At 32.7% G+C, this 15,130-nt stretch overlaps 1 protein-coding gene across 1 annotated transcript in view; it reads right to left on the bottom strand.

Annotated features, from left to right (window-relative positions):
- GOLGA4 (golgin A4) overlaps nt 1–15,130 on the bottom strand; it is a 79,743-nt gene that overhangs the window by 27,825 nt on the left and 36,788 nt on the right. Inside the window, exons 9-12 of the mRNA XM_087917164.1 lie at nt 12,409–12,478; nt 7,316–11,502; nt 5,907–6,028; nt 3,904–4,034 (exon numbers count right to left, since the gene is read on the bottom strand). Coding sequence (XP_087773290.1) covers nt 3,904–4,034; nt 5,907–6,028; nt 7,316–11,502; nt 12,409–12,478 — 4,510 coding nt within the window. The remainder of the gene's footprint in view (nt 1–3,903; nt 4,035–5,906; nt 6,029–7,315; nt 11,503–12,408; nt 12,479–15,130) is intronic.

The raw sequence follows: 15,130 nt of genomic DNA, 5'->3' as shown, positions 1-15,130 counted from the left end.
CTAGTATTTGCTCAAAGGTGGAAAAATGAGAAAATTCCAACGGAGGAGGTGATTAAGAAAATTAATGGAGCAATTAGAGAGCAAGAAGAAAAGGAGTATTAGAAGATTTGGGATTTATTTTACCAATGGCTAGATAGAATAGTAAGAAATTGAAATATATTGTAATAGTAATGATATATTATAATTGATTATTTTTGAATAAGTTATATTATGAATATAATTTCGTAAGAATTGAGATTTACTTTTAAAGATAGCCTGGAAATAAAATTAAAATTTTAATGATTGTATGACAATGAGATAATATGATATGAAATGTTGATGAGAATATAATACGAATGCAAAGTTAAGAGGAAAGGATTATAGATATTGTGCACATGATACATATACCAAACTGACACACTATACAACTGAAAAATGGTTTTATTTGTTGTTTTCTGTTATAAAAATAAAAAAATTCAAAAAAAGAAAGAAAAGTAATATGATATAATGAGAGAGAGAGAGGTCAAAATATATTTGTACTGCTGTGAAGAATATTGGAAATGGCACCACTGGAGTCGAGGACTGCGAGCTCTGCAGCCCTGCTCTGAGCTTTTCCTGTCGGAAGGCTCCAAGAAGAGCCATAGCCACCCTATAGCCACTATAGTGGTAGTGAAGGGCCTTGCAGGTTGAAGAGAGCCACATCTCTCACCCCTGACTTTGCAAATTCCCCTCATCCAAAGACAAGGAATAGTGGCGGTTAACATGGCTGGCATGAAGCTGGGACCAGCCAGAATACCCAAGACAGTGCAGGAGCGAAGAGAGCAGTGAACAGATTGTGTTGCTGGGTGAGATAATTGTTCTTATTTTAAAAGTTACTCTGAAAGTGGGGGGAAATCCTAGAAGAGACTCTAATAACTTTGCAAGTGGTGGAAAATAATTTTAAAGACACTTATGCTGAAAAGTAAGTTGAGAGCGCCATCTACAGAGCAAAGAAAAAGTGACTCCTAGACTCCTGTAAATTTAATATTAGGAGACTAGAATAAAAGATTAAAACTACAGAGCATATGTAAAAGTACTTGGAAAATATTTTGGATCATTATGTATTGAGTAAATGCTGGAATTGGTCCATTCGGATGACTAATTTTGTTTTGAAAGAAATAGAGGCTAGGTGAAATAAATGTCTGCTGGAAAGAATGCAGCATGGAAGCTGAAAGAGTTTCATTTATTAAACTATAACTATACCTTTAAGATATTGGACTTTTTGGCCTTTGGATTTGATTGAGGCGTGATTGTTTATTCCATTCTTATCACTATTATGACTAGAGTTGAAGGAACAGTTGTGGTAATAAAAGGATTTCTTACGGAGATGGCCTTGATATTTCAAGATATTTTGAATTCAATGGATTGGAAAGTGGAGGGTATTTTGCAAAGAATGGAGAATAAAGATCAAATGAACTGGTGGAAACAACAGAACAATTGGAGGAAATGGAAATGAAGGTCAGCGAATAAAACATGAACAGGGAAAAAATATGGATCAACAAAATCAGAAAATAAAACAACAAAATGAAGAAGGGGAAGACCAGACAAACGTTAAGCAAAAGGAGTGGAAAGAACTGATGGATTGGCCATATCAACAAACAAATAAAGGATTGGAGCAAAAATTAGGATTGACAAATCAGCTGATAAAGCAAGAAAATCTGAAGAAAACAGAACAGATAAACCAACAATTGCAGAGACAGGAAGATGCCTTTGACAATGTGATATAAATCAAGTTGACACAAGACCAGGAACAATAAAGAGTTTGTTTATTTAAGAAGTGCTTGCAAAGGCCTGGACCCCCTTCTCTTTTTGATAAGAAGATAGAGATATTTTTCACAAGCATGCTGGAGATTTTTACACACTTTCAGAAGCCTGATCCTATTATCATCTCCTTATCCTGTTTGCCCTATAAACATTAAAGTAGCCTGATTACAAGTTAGAGAGGCAGAAATAAAATTAGATAGGGGAAATATTAGAACATAAATTGTTTATAGAATGAATAAATAGAAAGATTAGATATCTGATGTTAGTTTATTTTATGCATGTTTCAGATTAACATTGTTAGCGAAGAACTGGATTAATATGAAAGGAATTTAGTTAAATTCATTTAGATATAATAGAGAAATGTTTAGATTGAATAAGGATGACACAGATGAGGGCAAAGATGGATTTTTTTTTGCTTATGTATATTAGATGATATAAATCTAATTAGTGTGAGAGAAATTATTAATGTTAGCACGAATTGGAATAATATGAATTATACTTAATCAAACTTCTTCATACTGTTATGGTGAACCACTATGAAAAAATGGATAAAAATAATGTAAGGATTACATAAATTTGGTAATTCTGAGAGACTACTAACAGTGTTAGCATGAATTGAATCAATTTGGAATTAAAATTAGTTAAATTTGTTTATATATAACAGAGAAATGTTTAGATTGAATAAGAAAGATATAAAGATAAAGAAAATGAGTTAGGCATTTTGTGCTTATATATAGTTCAAAAATTGAATGACTTAAATTGGATAAATGTGATAGAGATTACTAATACTGTTAATGTGGTTTTGGTTAATATGAATGATACCCAGAACCAACTCTGTTCACACACAATACGGATGTATAACTAAAAATAATAAAAATATATTTTAAAAAAATATTGGAAATCATTTTATACATTCCCCCCTTTTCTAGTTTTCCTTTAGTTTTTTTTTTTCCTGTTTAGTACCTTTTGCTTTTGCTACATTATTTTTTTTATCATCCGCATTTTGTGTTAGTTTGTGTTAGCTTTTATCTTCTAGTTTAAAAGTTTTAATAAAAAATTTACAAAAAGATCATCTTCGGAGGACTTTGACCTGGTGCCCTTGTCAGATGGAATGAAATAAGATCAATGCTAAGAGGAGAGTTACCCCAATTCTGAAATGGTGTTTGGAAAGAATATGCTTTCTAAATATGTTTTTTGCATATAAAACAAAAAGAATTAAGCAATAGAAAAAGAAAGCAATGCAACTGCAGTGATATGTATTCATAAAATATATTTTGCATTTTACTCTTATTGGCTGGTTCTGATGATTTAAATTCTATGCAGGAATTGAAGTACTTTTAACTGAATTATCATACTAATTATAGTTCATGTCCCTCCTGGCTTGTTGAAAGTTCCTAGGAGGTGACAGGTGGGTGGTGATCAATGCTTCACTATAGGAGGGAGTAGTGCTCCAGCACTTTAAGGAGGCCTTCTTTTTAAGAAGCCATCCCTGGATTCCACCCTGTTGGATAATTTCCAACCTATCTCCAATCTCCTCTTTTTGGGAAGCAGCTCCAAAGTTTTCCGGATGAAACAGATTATCTAGACCCCTAACCAGTTAGGATTCAGGCCTGGATATGGGACAGAAATAGTATTGGTCGCACTTTTTGATGATCTCTGGTATGAGCAGGATGGGGTAGTGCATCCATCCTTGCTCTACTTGACATCTTGGTGGCTTTTGTTACCATGGTATTCTCCTGGAGTGGCTTCAGGGGATGGGAGTGGGAGACTCTGTACTATTCTGTTTCACTTCCTTCCTCTGCAGCTGCTCAGTCAGTCTTGATAGGAGGGAGAGATTCAGCCCTTGCCCACTGCTTTGCGGTGTTGTCACCGGGGTGAACGGGGGGGGCTATTATTTTATTATTTTCTTCTACTAGTTTTTAAAAATATTTTTTTTTTATATTCGTGTAAGTTGCCTTGAGTTGCCATATGTGAATAGGCAGCAATATAAGTTTTCTAAAATAAATAAATATCACAATTGTGTGTACTAATCTATAGGTGTATACAAATCTCAATTGTATAACAGCTGTCCATTATATTTAGATTTTAAGAGCACAGACATTATTCAATACAAATATATACCTCAAGTATTTCTTCATACTTTTTCACTGTCCTTTGTAGATCATCATCCTTTTCTGAAATCTTTTTGTGTAGTTGAACCGTTTCTGTATGGTGACATTCTATCAATTCGGATTCCACTTCTTGGGCTTTACCTGTTTAAAAATATGCAACAATGTTACTATGATTAGGTTAATACAATTAGGTTTCTATTTTAAATCTTTATCAGCAATAGCTAAAAAGTAAATAGCAATTACTATACCTGAAGAAATTTAAAAAAGAAAATTTTAAAGAAAACAAGTTAAAAAGGTATTCTTTGCAAACAAGCCTGTGATTAATCTGTGTGCAAGATATTGCAATATCTTAAAACATTATTTTATAGCTATTCAGCAACTATTAGCAATGAGTTAATGGCTGCTTTCCTTAATAAAGCTTCACATTCAAAAGGTTTTAACAAATAGCACTAGTTTGTTTCTGTTTTCTTTGAAAAATAAATGAACTTCTTCCAGCATATCCAACAACTAAGGCACAGTATCAGCACCAAGAACTTGGAGCTCTTTGCATCTCAAGTCAAAGATTATTGAAGTGCAACACCTTAACAAACTAATCTGTATAATCTTACAATTTATCTGATCTCTTAGATTTTTATTTCCTAAATTCCTAAATTCCAGACATCTTCAAACCAAATAAAAATATTCCTAAGCAGAAATAGTGATAAATCCTCAGAAAATTCAAGGTTATTTTTAAATCATAAGGTTTTTTATTACAATCACAAGAACTGCAAATAGAAATACATTAAAAGTAAAAACAAAATGAGGTAAAATATTACAATTGGTGATACAATTCAGGATTCTCCTGAATCCTAAATAAATTAATAAAGGAAGTTGATGGAAATAAATACTTTCGTTCCTATTCTTCCTTACATTTATCCAAATAACTATATAATAGGCCTTCCTGAACATTCCTGACTATTTTCCTATTGTTTATAAAAAATCACTTCTGCTCCAGGAAATGAACTGTAGGCAATAAGAGAGATGGCCAGGGAATGAATAACTGCAAGAAATGTGATTTTTGTTACTTTAGAGTGAACAAAAGACAAATGTTATTTTCTCTATTACTAAGGGTTCATTAATCTCTATTCTGTTATTACTTTAATTTGTATTAAGATTTCACTTTTAACATTAAAACTCTTTTCTTCATTTCATTAATATCTTTTTCTGCCTGAACATTGTTTTTTTTTAACTTTATTGTTCTTTTCCTTTATTGCTCTTCCTACCTTAGCAAGCTTGCTGATCTTTACTTCTTGACTGTATTATTACTTTGCTTCTAGGTTTTATTATTTAATAAATCTTTCTCACTCTTCTTCCCTCTGCAGTCACTGGCTTTTTTGGTGCCTTTTTCTTAAGTGACTGACTTCGGAGTTCACAGCCATCAACTCCTCTCTTCCTTGTTGGAGTTTCTCATGTATCATTTTTCAGAACATGTGTTGACAAGTCTTCTCATATTAAAGCAATGCCATTTGAACTAGGCATTTTTCAACTACTTCTCCATTCCTTCTTCATTCTATAGTTTCCTGATAGCTGCAAACCATTTTGAACTTTGATTCAGAAAAAGGTAAACTACTCCTGAGGATACTGTTCAAGCCTTACCCTCACATGGCCTTATGCATGGAACTTCTCTGCATTAGCGATTTACACACCCACATACACGTTTTTCTTTTCTGCTTCTCCCAGTTTCAATAAAAGTCTCACCAATTTTCCTTCACTGCACCAAACACATGTCCTCATCTCATCTTCTGTATTTCTCCTAGTCTTTTAGGTGCTTAAATTCTTTGAATTCTATTTCTTTTTTTTCCTTTTTCTTCCTCAGTTGTCAAATGAGGAATAAACTGGTGGTGTGTGATGCCATTTGCAGTCCATAATACCTGCAGACCATCATGTCACAAATACTACCCAAAATTCTCTGAAAAAAAATATATTTGATATTTGTAGCATTTGAGGTGTACAAAGTATATCACTGTAACTTACTGATAGTTTCTTTTACAGCCATTTCTAATTCCTGATCCTTTTGTGCCAGTTGGGTATTGAACTCCCTCATTAGCTGCTTTAATGTAGAATTGTGCTTCAATTCAATGTCTTCCTGTTCATATCTTTTAAGATATAAGAATATAAGAAATTAAGATTTTTTTAGCTCAAGCATTATGCTAAAAAACTCTAAAATATTTCTTACAGATTAAATTGGGTAACAAACCTGTTAAAATAATTAAATTTTATTATTTTTCCATAAAGGCAAAGGTTCCACTTGCACATACGTGCTAGCTGTTTCCAGCTCTAGGGGGCGGTACTCATCTCCATTACAAAGCTGTCCAAAGACATCTCCGTGGTCTTGTGGCTAACATGACTAAATGCCAAAGGCGCATGGAATGCTGTTACCTTCCCACCAAAGTGGTCCCTATTTTTCTACTTGCATTTTTACATGCTTTCGAACTGCTAGGTTGGCAGAAGCTGGGACAAGTAACGGAAGCTCACCCCGTTACGTGTACTAGGGATTCAAACTGCCAAACTGCCAACCTTTCTATTCAACAAGCTCAGTGTTTTAGCCACTGAGCCACCACACCCCTCCATTTTTTCCATACAATACTTATAAAAATGACATCTGATCCTTTAGATTTTTACCATAGTGAAAATGTAGGAAAGTACTTGTATAATGTAAAATTATATTATATTCATGTGTATGTAGTTCAAAAAAGGTGACAATTAAGGAACAATCTAAATATAATATAATATAAGTAAATATATTTAGGTGTGACTATAAATTGATATCAAGCAATTTTAAATATAGTGTCTTAAACATGCATCTCAAATGATTAATTGCTGGAAATAGACTATACATGTATTCAATTGTTTTGTATAAATTTAAGCTTATATCTGAAGGTTACATTCCTATTATTATATCTTCGCTCATAAGCTGAAGGTTGAATTCATCTTTTACTTACTTATGTGCTCCTTTATATAATATGCAATCAGAAATATAAGTTTTTAAATAATCGTAACTTCTGGTTTTTATCTGAACTTTGTGAAGTTCAAATTTTTGACATGTTTTAAAGCAAATAGACATCTTTTATTTCATAAAAGGGGAAACTATGATAACATATATATTTTTAGATGTGATTGCTTAATTCACAAAGGAAAGAGTACACTGCACATGCAAACAACACATTTTTTCATAACTGGACATTTTACTTTGAGAGATGTTCATCCAACCTGACATTTATTTTCTATAAAAGTGTTCAACAGATTTAAAAAGCAGGATTTACCTGCTAGATAATACATATATCCATTTTTTGAAAATAATGCTAATCATATACTTGATTTCATTCAGTTTTACTCTATATACATTTCAGTAAAGAGTTAACAGTTACTTAATGGCAACTTACTTTATTTTTTGTTCCATTTCTTCTCTAGATTCTTTCTTCATAATTTCCAGCTCTTGCTGATGTTCTTTCCGCAAGGTTCGCAAATCTTTCTGAAGCTTAATCAAATTTTTGTGCTGTTCCTGTTTCTCTTGCTCTGTATATTTCAGTGTAGTTTGCAAATCTTTCTGTTGTATCTGCATCTCATCAACCATCTGCTGAAGTTCAAAGACTGATTTTGTCTTTTCTTCTATATTTCCTTCCAGAATTTTTATAAGGCCACTTCTTTCATCTATCTGCTCTTGCAGTCTATTTAATTTCTCATCATATTCTGTAATCCTATTATCCACATCAATCCTGTATTGTTGTCTCTCTTTCATAAAATCTTCACCAAAATGATGTATCTTTTGTTGTAAAGGTTGTCCTTCTTCCTCCTTTTCTTGAAGCTTTTTTTCTAAGTCTTTAAGTGCAAATTCCATATTTTGTTGATTTTCTTCTTTGTTTTTCAATTCTACTTTGATCTTTCTTAATTCACTCTCATACTTGGTATGTTGTTCAAGTAATGAAGCATGTTTCTTGATTTGTTCCTCAAGTTCTCGTTGAAGATTTTCAATTTTATTTTTATCTTCTTGAGCTCTTTTAAGAAGTTCTTGCTGATTCTGAGTTTCCATTTTTGAAATATTATACATATTTGCTTCCTCATTATACTTCTCAAGTAATCTCTCCTTCTCCAATAAATCTTTTCTTAAAATATCAATTTTTAAATCATACATCTGTTTCATATTCTCTAAAGCATGGACTTTATCTTGCTCTGCAGAAACTTTTATTGTTTTTACTTTTTGTATCAACTCTTTTTCTAAATCTGAGTGTACTGATTGAATCTTTTCTTCTAAAGACGTAATTTTCTTTTCTTTTTCTTGCAATTTTTTTTGTAGCTTATTTTGCTGCTCTTTTTCTTCCATCTGAATCATCAACTGCCTTTTAATAGAAGCAATTTTGTTTTCAGCCTTTTTTTTCAGATCTGCTATTTTAGAAGTTGTTTCTGAAATAAGCCTTTCTTCTAAAGCCTTTAATTCTTCTTCTTTAGTTTTCAATAGAGCCAATTTTATTTCTTCAAATTCTTTTGATTTTTCTTCCAGGTCATTTTCCATAACCTGCACTTTCTTCTCAAAAGTTAGGACTTTTTGTTCCATCTCCTTCAGCTTGTCATCCTTGTTGACTATTGCTTCCTGAGCCTGTTGGAATTGTTGTGCCATTTCTTTTTGCTCACTGTCTTGTTCACGGTACTTTTTACATTCTTCCATTAAATAATCATTTTCCATTGTTTTCCGAGCAATATGCTCTTCTAATTCAGCAATTCTCGCTGAATGGATTTTTATCTCAGCAACCAAATCAGATTCCTGTTTTTCTTTTCTGAACTGCTTTTGTTCCATTAAGCTTTTTAAATGTTCTAACTGCTTGGTTTGCTTATCATGCTCATCCTTCATTCTATTCAGTTCTTCTTCTATTTCACTAACTTGGTTATTAATCAGTTCAACCTTACTTTGTAATTCCTTAATAGTATTATAATTTTGTGTAAATCTCAATTGAGCTTTCTTCTTCCAATCTGATATTTTATTCATCCAATGGTCTACCTGTTTCAGGGCAGTAACTTTATCTTCACTCAATGATTCAACTTTGGAAGATAGTACTTCCATCTCATTCATTAACTGCAGTTGGTTTTCTTTGTGTTGTTTTTTTAACATCGTTGTGGCAGTTTCTTTTTCTGATATGCTCTTTTCAAGTTTGAGGTTCAGTTCACTAATGAGCTTGTTGAGATCTGTGATTTCTGCTTTTTTCTCATTTATCTCTTCCCTCATAGACGTAACAATATTACTATGCTCAGATAACTCTTTCTTCAGGTCTGTGATACAAGATTCCTTCTCTGTTACTGTTTGCTGCTGGAGATAACTTTCTTTTTGCAATAGTTCTTTTTCAGTTAAAAGTTTTTCCATGTCTGCTTTCATAGACATAATTAAGTGTTCCTTTTCCTCTAAGTGCTTTTTTGACTCCTGTAAACTACTGTTTAAAGTTACATGACTCTCTGTTAATTGTTTAAGTTGAACTTCTAGATCTGGAATTTGATTGATTTTAATAAATATGCCTTCTTTAATTTTTATTGTCTGTTGCTGACAGTGAGCAATTTTAACTAATATTGAAGAAACATTTTCACTGCATTGTTTAATCAGTTCATCAACTTTTATTTTCAATAAAGTTTCTGCTTTTTGCTGGTAATCAGCCAGTTTTCTAATTGTATCACTCTTGAAATTTTCAAATTCAGCTTGTTTTTGCTGAAACTCATTTCTTTCCCCTTCTAACTTTGTCTTATAATTCTCCTGTTCTTTAAGATGAGACATCTTCAAGGCATGGAGTTCCACATCAGACATTTTTAATTTATCTGCCAGTTCCAAAAGATCATATTTCTTTTTTTCTTCTGTTTTCTTTGTCTCATTAAGCTGTTCTTGTACTGTTATTTTCTCCTTCAAAGAAAAATTAAGATCGTCCTTTAATTTTTCAAGTTGCTTTTTTAAATCAGTTTCTTTTTGTTTTAAAAGATTCACTTGTGCTAATGTCTGTTGCAGTTGTTCTTGAAGTTCATATATACTTTTGTCTTTCTTTGTATTTTTGTCCTTTAACCATATAATCTCTGCATTATTCCCTTCTCTTTCAGCATCAAAAGTGGCCAGTCTTTCTTTCAGATCTCTTATTTCCAGCTCTTTTTCTTGCAATTTTGTTTCATGCTTTTCCCAAAGTACTTCAGTCTGTTGATTTAGTTTCTTTTCCCAAAGATGTAAAACTTCATCCACTTCTTGCTTGTGGGCTTCAGCCATGCTTTTTAGTTGTTTCTTCTGATTCATCTCCAGTTTTGAAACAGTATCATTTATTCCAAGTGAACTGGCATGAGCCATTGTCAGCATTTTTGAAGTGAACTGTTCATCTTTCTGACAAAATTCTAACTGGTTGATCTCAATCTCTTTTTTTAGTTTTGCTTCTTTTTCTGAAAGTTTTTGCTTAAATTCTTCCTGCATTTTTTTTACTTTTTCTATGGTTTCCTCTGCTTGTGTTTCTTGCTGCTTTAACTTGAGTTCATATTCGTCTTTTAAAGCACTGATTTCTTCTTCTTTGGTTGATAACAGCTGCCTATACTTTTCAATTTGCTGCTTCATGAAATGCTTTATTTGTCCAATTTTACTTTCATTGCTAATACAATGACTTTTTAACTGATTGATCTCTTCTCCAAGGTTTCTTAACTGTGATTCATACTTTTCTGTCAGAGATGAGATATTCTGTACATTTTTTCTTTTTTCTTCTTCCAATTCACATTTTAGATCATTTACCTGGGATGTCTGAAAATCTAACTCAGTTTTTACTTCATTTGGCTGGATTTCAGTTTTTACAACCAGTTCCTCAAGTTTTGACTTTTTATGCTTTATAACTTCCAATTTCTCTTGCAAACTTGCATTATTTTCTCTGGACTGACATAAAACATCTAATTCTACAGACATTATTTTATCTTGTGACTCAATTTTTCCTAGAGTTTCTTTCATTTTTTTCTGTTCTGATTCTTCTTTACTTTTCCCTTTTGCTTCCAAGAGTTGTTTGAGGTGAATTATTTCTTCTTTAAACGATTTCTCAATTACTTCCTGGTCTTTAAAAATAGCTTCAACTTGTTCCTTATGATTATTCCTTTGCTGATCAAGTTTTGTCTGAAACTCAACTTTTGCTTTATCTGCATCCTCTTTTAACTTAGAAATATATTGTTCAAGATTTTGACAGGTATTCAGAGCATCTGATAATTCAGATGAAAGTGCTTCTAGCTTTGTTTGTTTGACATCAAAATTTTCTAAAGTTTTGTCATTTATTTCTTGTATATGAGCATGATATATAGCCTCTTTTTCTTTTAACAGCTTAGCCATTTCTTCTTCACAATGTTTCCTCAGTTTTTCCATTTCTGATTGATGCTGCTGGGTAAATATTTCAAGCTCTTCTCTCCAGTGTTGCTGCTCTTGCTGCTTTACATATTCAATTTCTTTTTTGTGTTTTTCAGTCATATTAGCTATTACTTTACTATGCTCATTTTTGTCTGATTCTGTCTGGGCAACCAGATCTTCCAATTGGCTTTTATCATTTTGTGGACACTTCATAAGGGAATGTTCCAGCTCAAGAATTCTCTGTTAAGAAGATCAGTAGGAAATATAATGAATAAAATAACTTTTTAAAAAAAACGTTATCTACCTAAATGCTATGCATAACAAGATTCTAATAATTTAAATGGAAAAATTAAATATAAACTTTGTTGCTTCTTATTCGGATGAATGGAATTAAAAACTAAAATCATTTAAAAATTGTATTTCTATGTAGATTTGATCTATATAAAATTAGTAAGTATTTCTGGACTTAAAACCTAGAAAAATAACCTAGAATTATTGCAGTTTGTATAAGTGTATTATGTATTAATTATTTTCTGCAGAAGATTATTGTAAAATTCTCAAACTCTATCACAATAATGACTGAAAAACATAGAAATATGACGAATAATTTTTTTTCCAAAAAATGTACTATATGAGAAATGAAACCATCCACGAGGGGTGGAAGGCAGGTGATCCCAATATGCCATGCAGCTGCAGGCAAGCCAAGAGACATGAAGGTGAGCTTCGTGGAGCTGCCTGCCTACTCCAGTCACTGAGTTTCAGCTTTCCTGTGGCCCGCATGGCACATCTGGATTATCTGCCTTCCCCCTGCACCTCTGCCTCCATCTGCTGCCTATGCTGCTGCATGAAGATGAGCCTCTCCCGGCCACCCATCACTCTGGCCCACTGACTTGGCTTTCCCGCAGCCCACGCATCCAGATCTTGTGCTTCCCCCATCCCTCCTGCTGCTTGGACAAGTAATCAACTCATCTCCATTGCATGGGCTTCAGTTGCTGCACTGGCCATGCCCACCCTTCACTAGGGCGTATTTTTGGGATAGGGCTTATATTAGGTGCATACTTAAAAAATCAGTCTAAGGCTTATTTTTTGGGTAGGTCCTATTTTGGGAGGAACATGGTAGTTAGTTCAAGGAAAAAAGTCACAAACCTTCCTATAGTGTGCTCCCAAGCTGATTAAAGGAACAGAAGAATAAGATAAAGGAGGGTGGAGCAATTTTCTGGTTTTCACAATACCATATTAAGCAACTTCTGTAATATTTGCGATATAAGCTAAGAAACTTCTGCTAATTATAAGAATACTTTTCTGGTAACTTTCCATTCTGCTTCAGATTTTTATATTTGGACTTGAGTCCTTCAATGCAGGAATAAGACTACTTTTCTTTTCCTCCCTCCTCCCTTTGTTCTACCTTTTTAGCAAGGGGAATTTTTTCCTTTTTAAAATTTTTTCATTCTTTTTCCGTTTTACATTTTTTTTCTTTTCTTTTTTTCTACATAATTGGAACCAATTGGATTAAGGTATTGAAGTGCCTGAAGATTTTTTCCCTTCCCTTTTTTTAGCTTTTTTTTTATTGGAGTGGCAGTTGGCTGCTCTTGCTTTTTCTTCTCAATTTTTCTATTAAGCATTCTAAGATGAGCAGAAAGACATCCGCCTCAGCTTCTTCAATCCCGACTTCTTCCTCCTCACCATCTGGAGGACAACAATCAATACAGGTGATGTTACAACAAGAGAAGGAGAAAGAAGTGACACTGCAGATGATTATGCAAGGAATTCAAAAGATACAAATAAAAACAGATAATATTGAAAAGAGAACGGAGAATATTGAGTAAAGAACGGAAAAGACATGAGAAAATTGAAATATTCAACACATGATGATTCAATATGAGGATAGAATCAAGAAAATTGAAGAACAAGATGTACAAAGAGATAAGAAGATTGAAGATATGGATACCCAATTGAGTGAAGTGGAAAGAGATAAGGGCAGATCTCTGCAATCATTGGGATGGGAAATTGATAGATCAGAATTCTATCTTAGATTTCAAAATATAGAAGAAGAAAAGGGTGAAAACCTTGCTGAAATGATGACAGAAATCCTGGCAGAAGCATTAGAGGTAACTAAAGAGAAGATGGATGGAATGGATGAGGTTTTTTGCGTCTATACAAGATATGCAATGAGAAATAAACTGCCAAGAGAAGTTCATATCAGATTTACTAAGAAAATAATTAAATCACAAATACTGCAGGCGGCAAGAGAAAAAACACTAAAGTACAAAGATAAAGAAATAGTGGTACTGAACAGGTACTGAGAAGGTCTCATGTTTACCTGGCAGGAACAAAGACACAGAATTGATAGAGTTGAAAAAGCTGAGTTATTCTATCTGGAAATTTCAGAGGAAGGAAGGAAGATACAAGAAAAGAAGAGTCGTTAATTGAATTTCAAGAGGAATGTATAGCAATAATTGAAAAAGAAGAAGGAGCCGTAGGTGGTGTACCCAGAGAGCAACGACAACCAAGATCTACTAGAGCAACAAATCCTTCTTATAAAGTCTAAAATGGATGAGAGAAAACTGATTACAATTAATATAAATGGACTTAATTTAGCTACTAAAAGAAGAAAAATATTTCATAAATTAGAGAAATTAAAATTTGATATAATCTGCCTACAAGAGGTACACATTAAAAAAAACAACATGATTATATATTGGAACAACAAAAAAAGGGAAATTATTTACAGTGTGGACACAGTGTAAAAAGAGAGGTGTTATACATTAGAGGTCCAATCCCTGCGGAACAAATATATACAGATGATGATGGAAGGATTTTGATGGTGGAGATAATGGACAATAATCTAAAGATACTTTTAACAGCAATTTATGCCCCAAATGATAATCAAGATTTTTACAGGAAGTTACATAAAAAAATAATTGAACTTGACTATGTTAATATCTATCTGATGGGAGATTTTAATGGACAATAAATGACAAATTGGACTATAAAACATAAAAAACAGCAAAGCTAGAAAGACATGGCCAAAATCCTTCTTTCGAATAGTAGATGAGATAAACTTCAAAGATGCATGGAGAGAGAGAAATAAAACAATATACCTTTTATTCAAATAGACATGCATCATGTTCTAGAATAGATATGATATGGATGTCAACAGAATTGCTTTCTAACATACAAGATATTGAAACAGAAGCAAGTACCTGGGCAGATCACAATCCAATGACACTTGTATGGAAAGGACAAAAAAGGCAATCTAGATGGACTTTAAATAATACAATATTAAAGGAAAAAGACTTTAAACAGAAATTTGAGAGACAATTGACTTTTTTCTTTAAAGAAAATACAAAAGAGGATACATCATTACAGAACCTCTGGGACACGATGAAGGCTTATACAAGAAGCTTGATAATGAACTATACAAGGAAAAGAAATATAAAACAGAAAAAAAACCTTTAAAATATTGGAAGAGGACTACAAGAAGTTGGAAAAAGAACTACAGAAATTTCCACAAAAAGGACATTAAAATTAAAATGGACATAACTAAACATAAAATGAGGCTAATGGAAAAAGAAGAAATAGCACAAAAATTAAAATGCTAAGCAGAACTATTTTGAAGATGCAAACAAACCAGACAGATGGCTAGCATATAAACTGAGAAAGGAAAGAGACTTGAGAAGGATAAATCAATTGATAAATGAACAAGGACATGTATGCTATGGAAATGTGAGAAGAAAAAAATACTCAAGATTATTATGGAAAACTGTACCATCAAGAGAATGTTCAGGAAGAAAGAATTCAAAAATACTTACAGGAAGCAAATTTTGCCTCAGATACCCAAAGATATTGAAATAATGTTAGAAAGTAA

This window comes from Pseudonaja textilis, chromosome Z (assembly GCF_049901715.1).
Source record: "Pseudonaja textilis isolate UNSWEBS1 chromosome Z, rPseTex1.2, whole genome shotgun sequence".
Lineage (NCBI taxonomy): Eukaryota > Metazoa > Chordata > Lepidosauria > Squamata > Elapidae > Pseudonaja > Pseudonaja textilis.
This window is presented reverse-complemented; position numbering and strand designations above follow the sequence as displayed.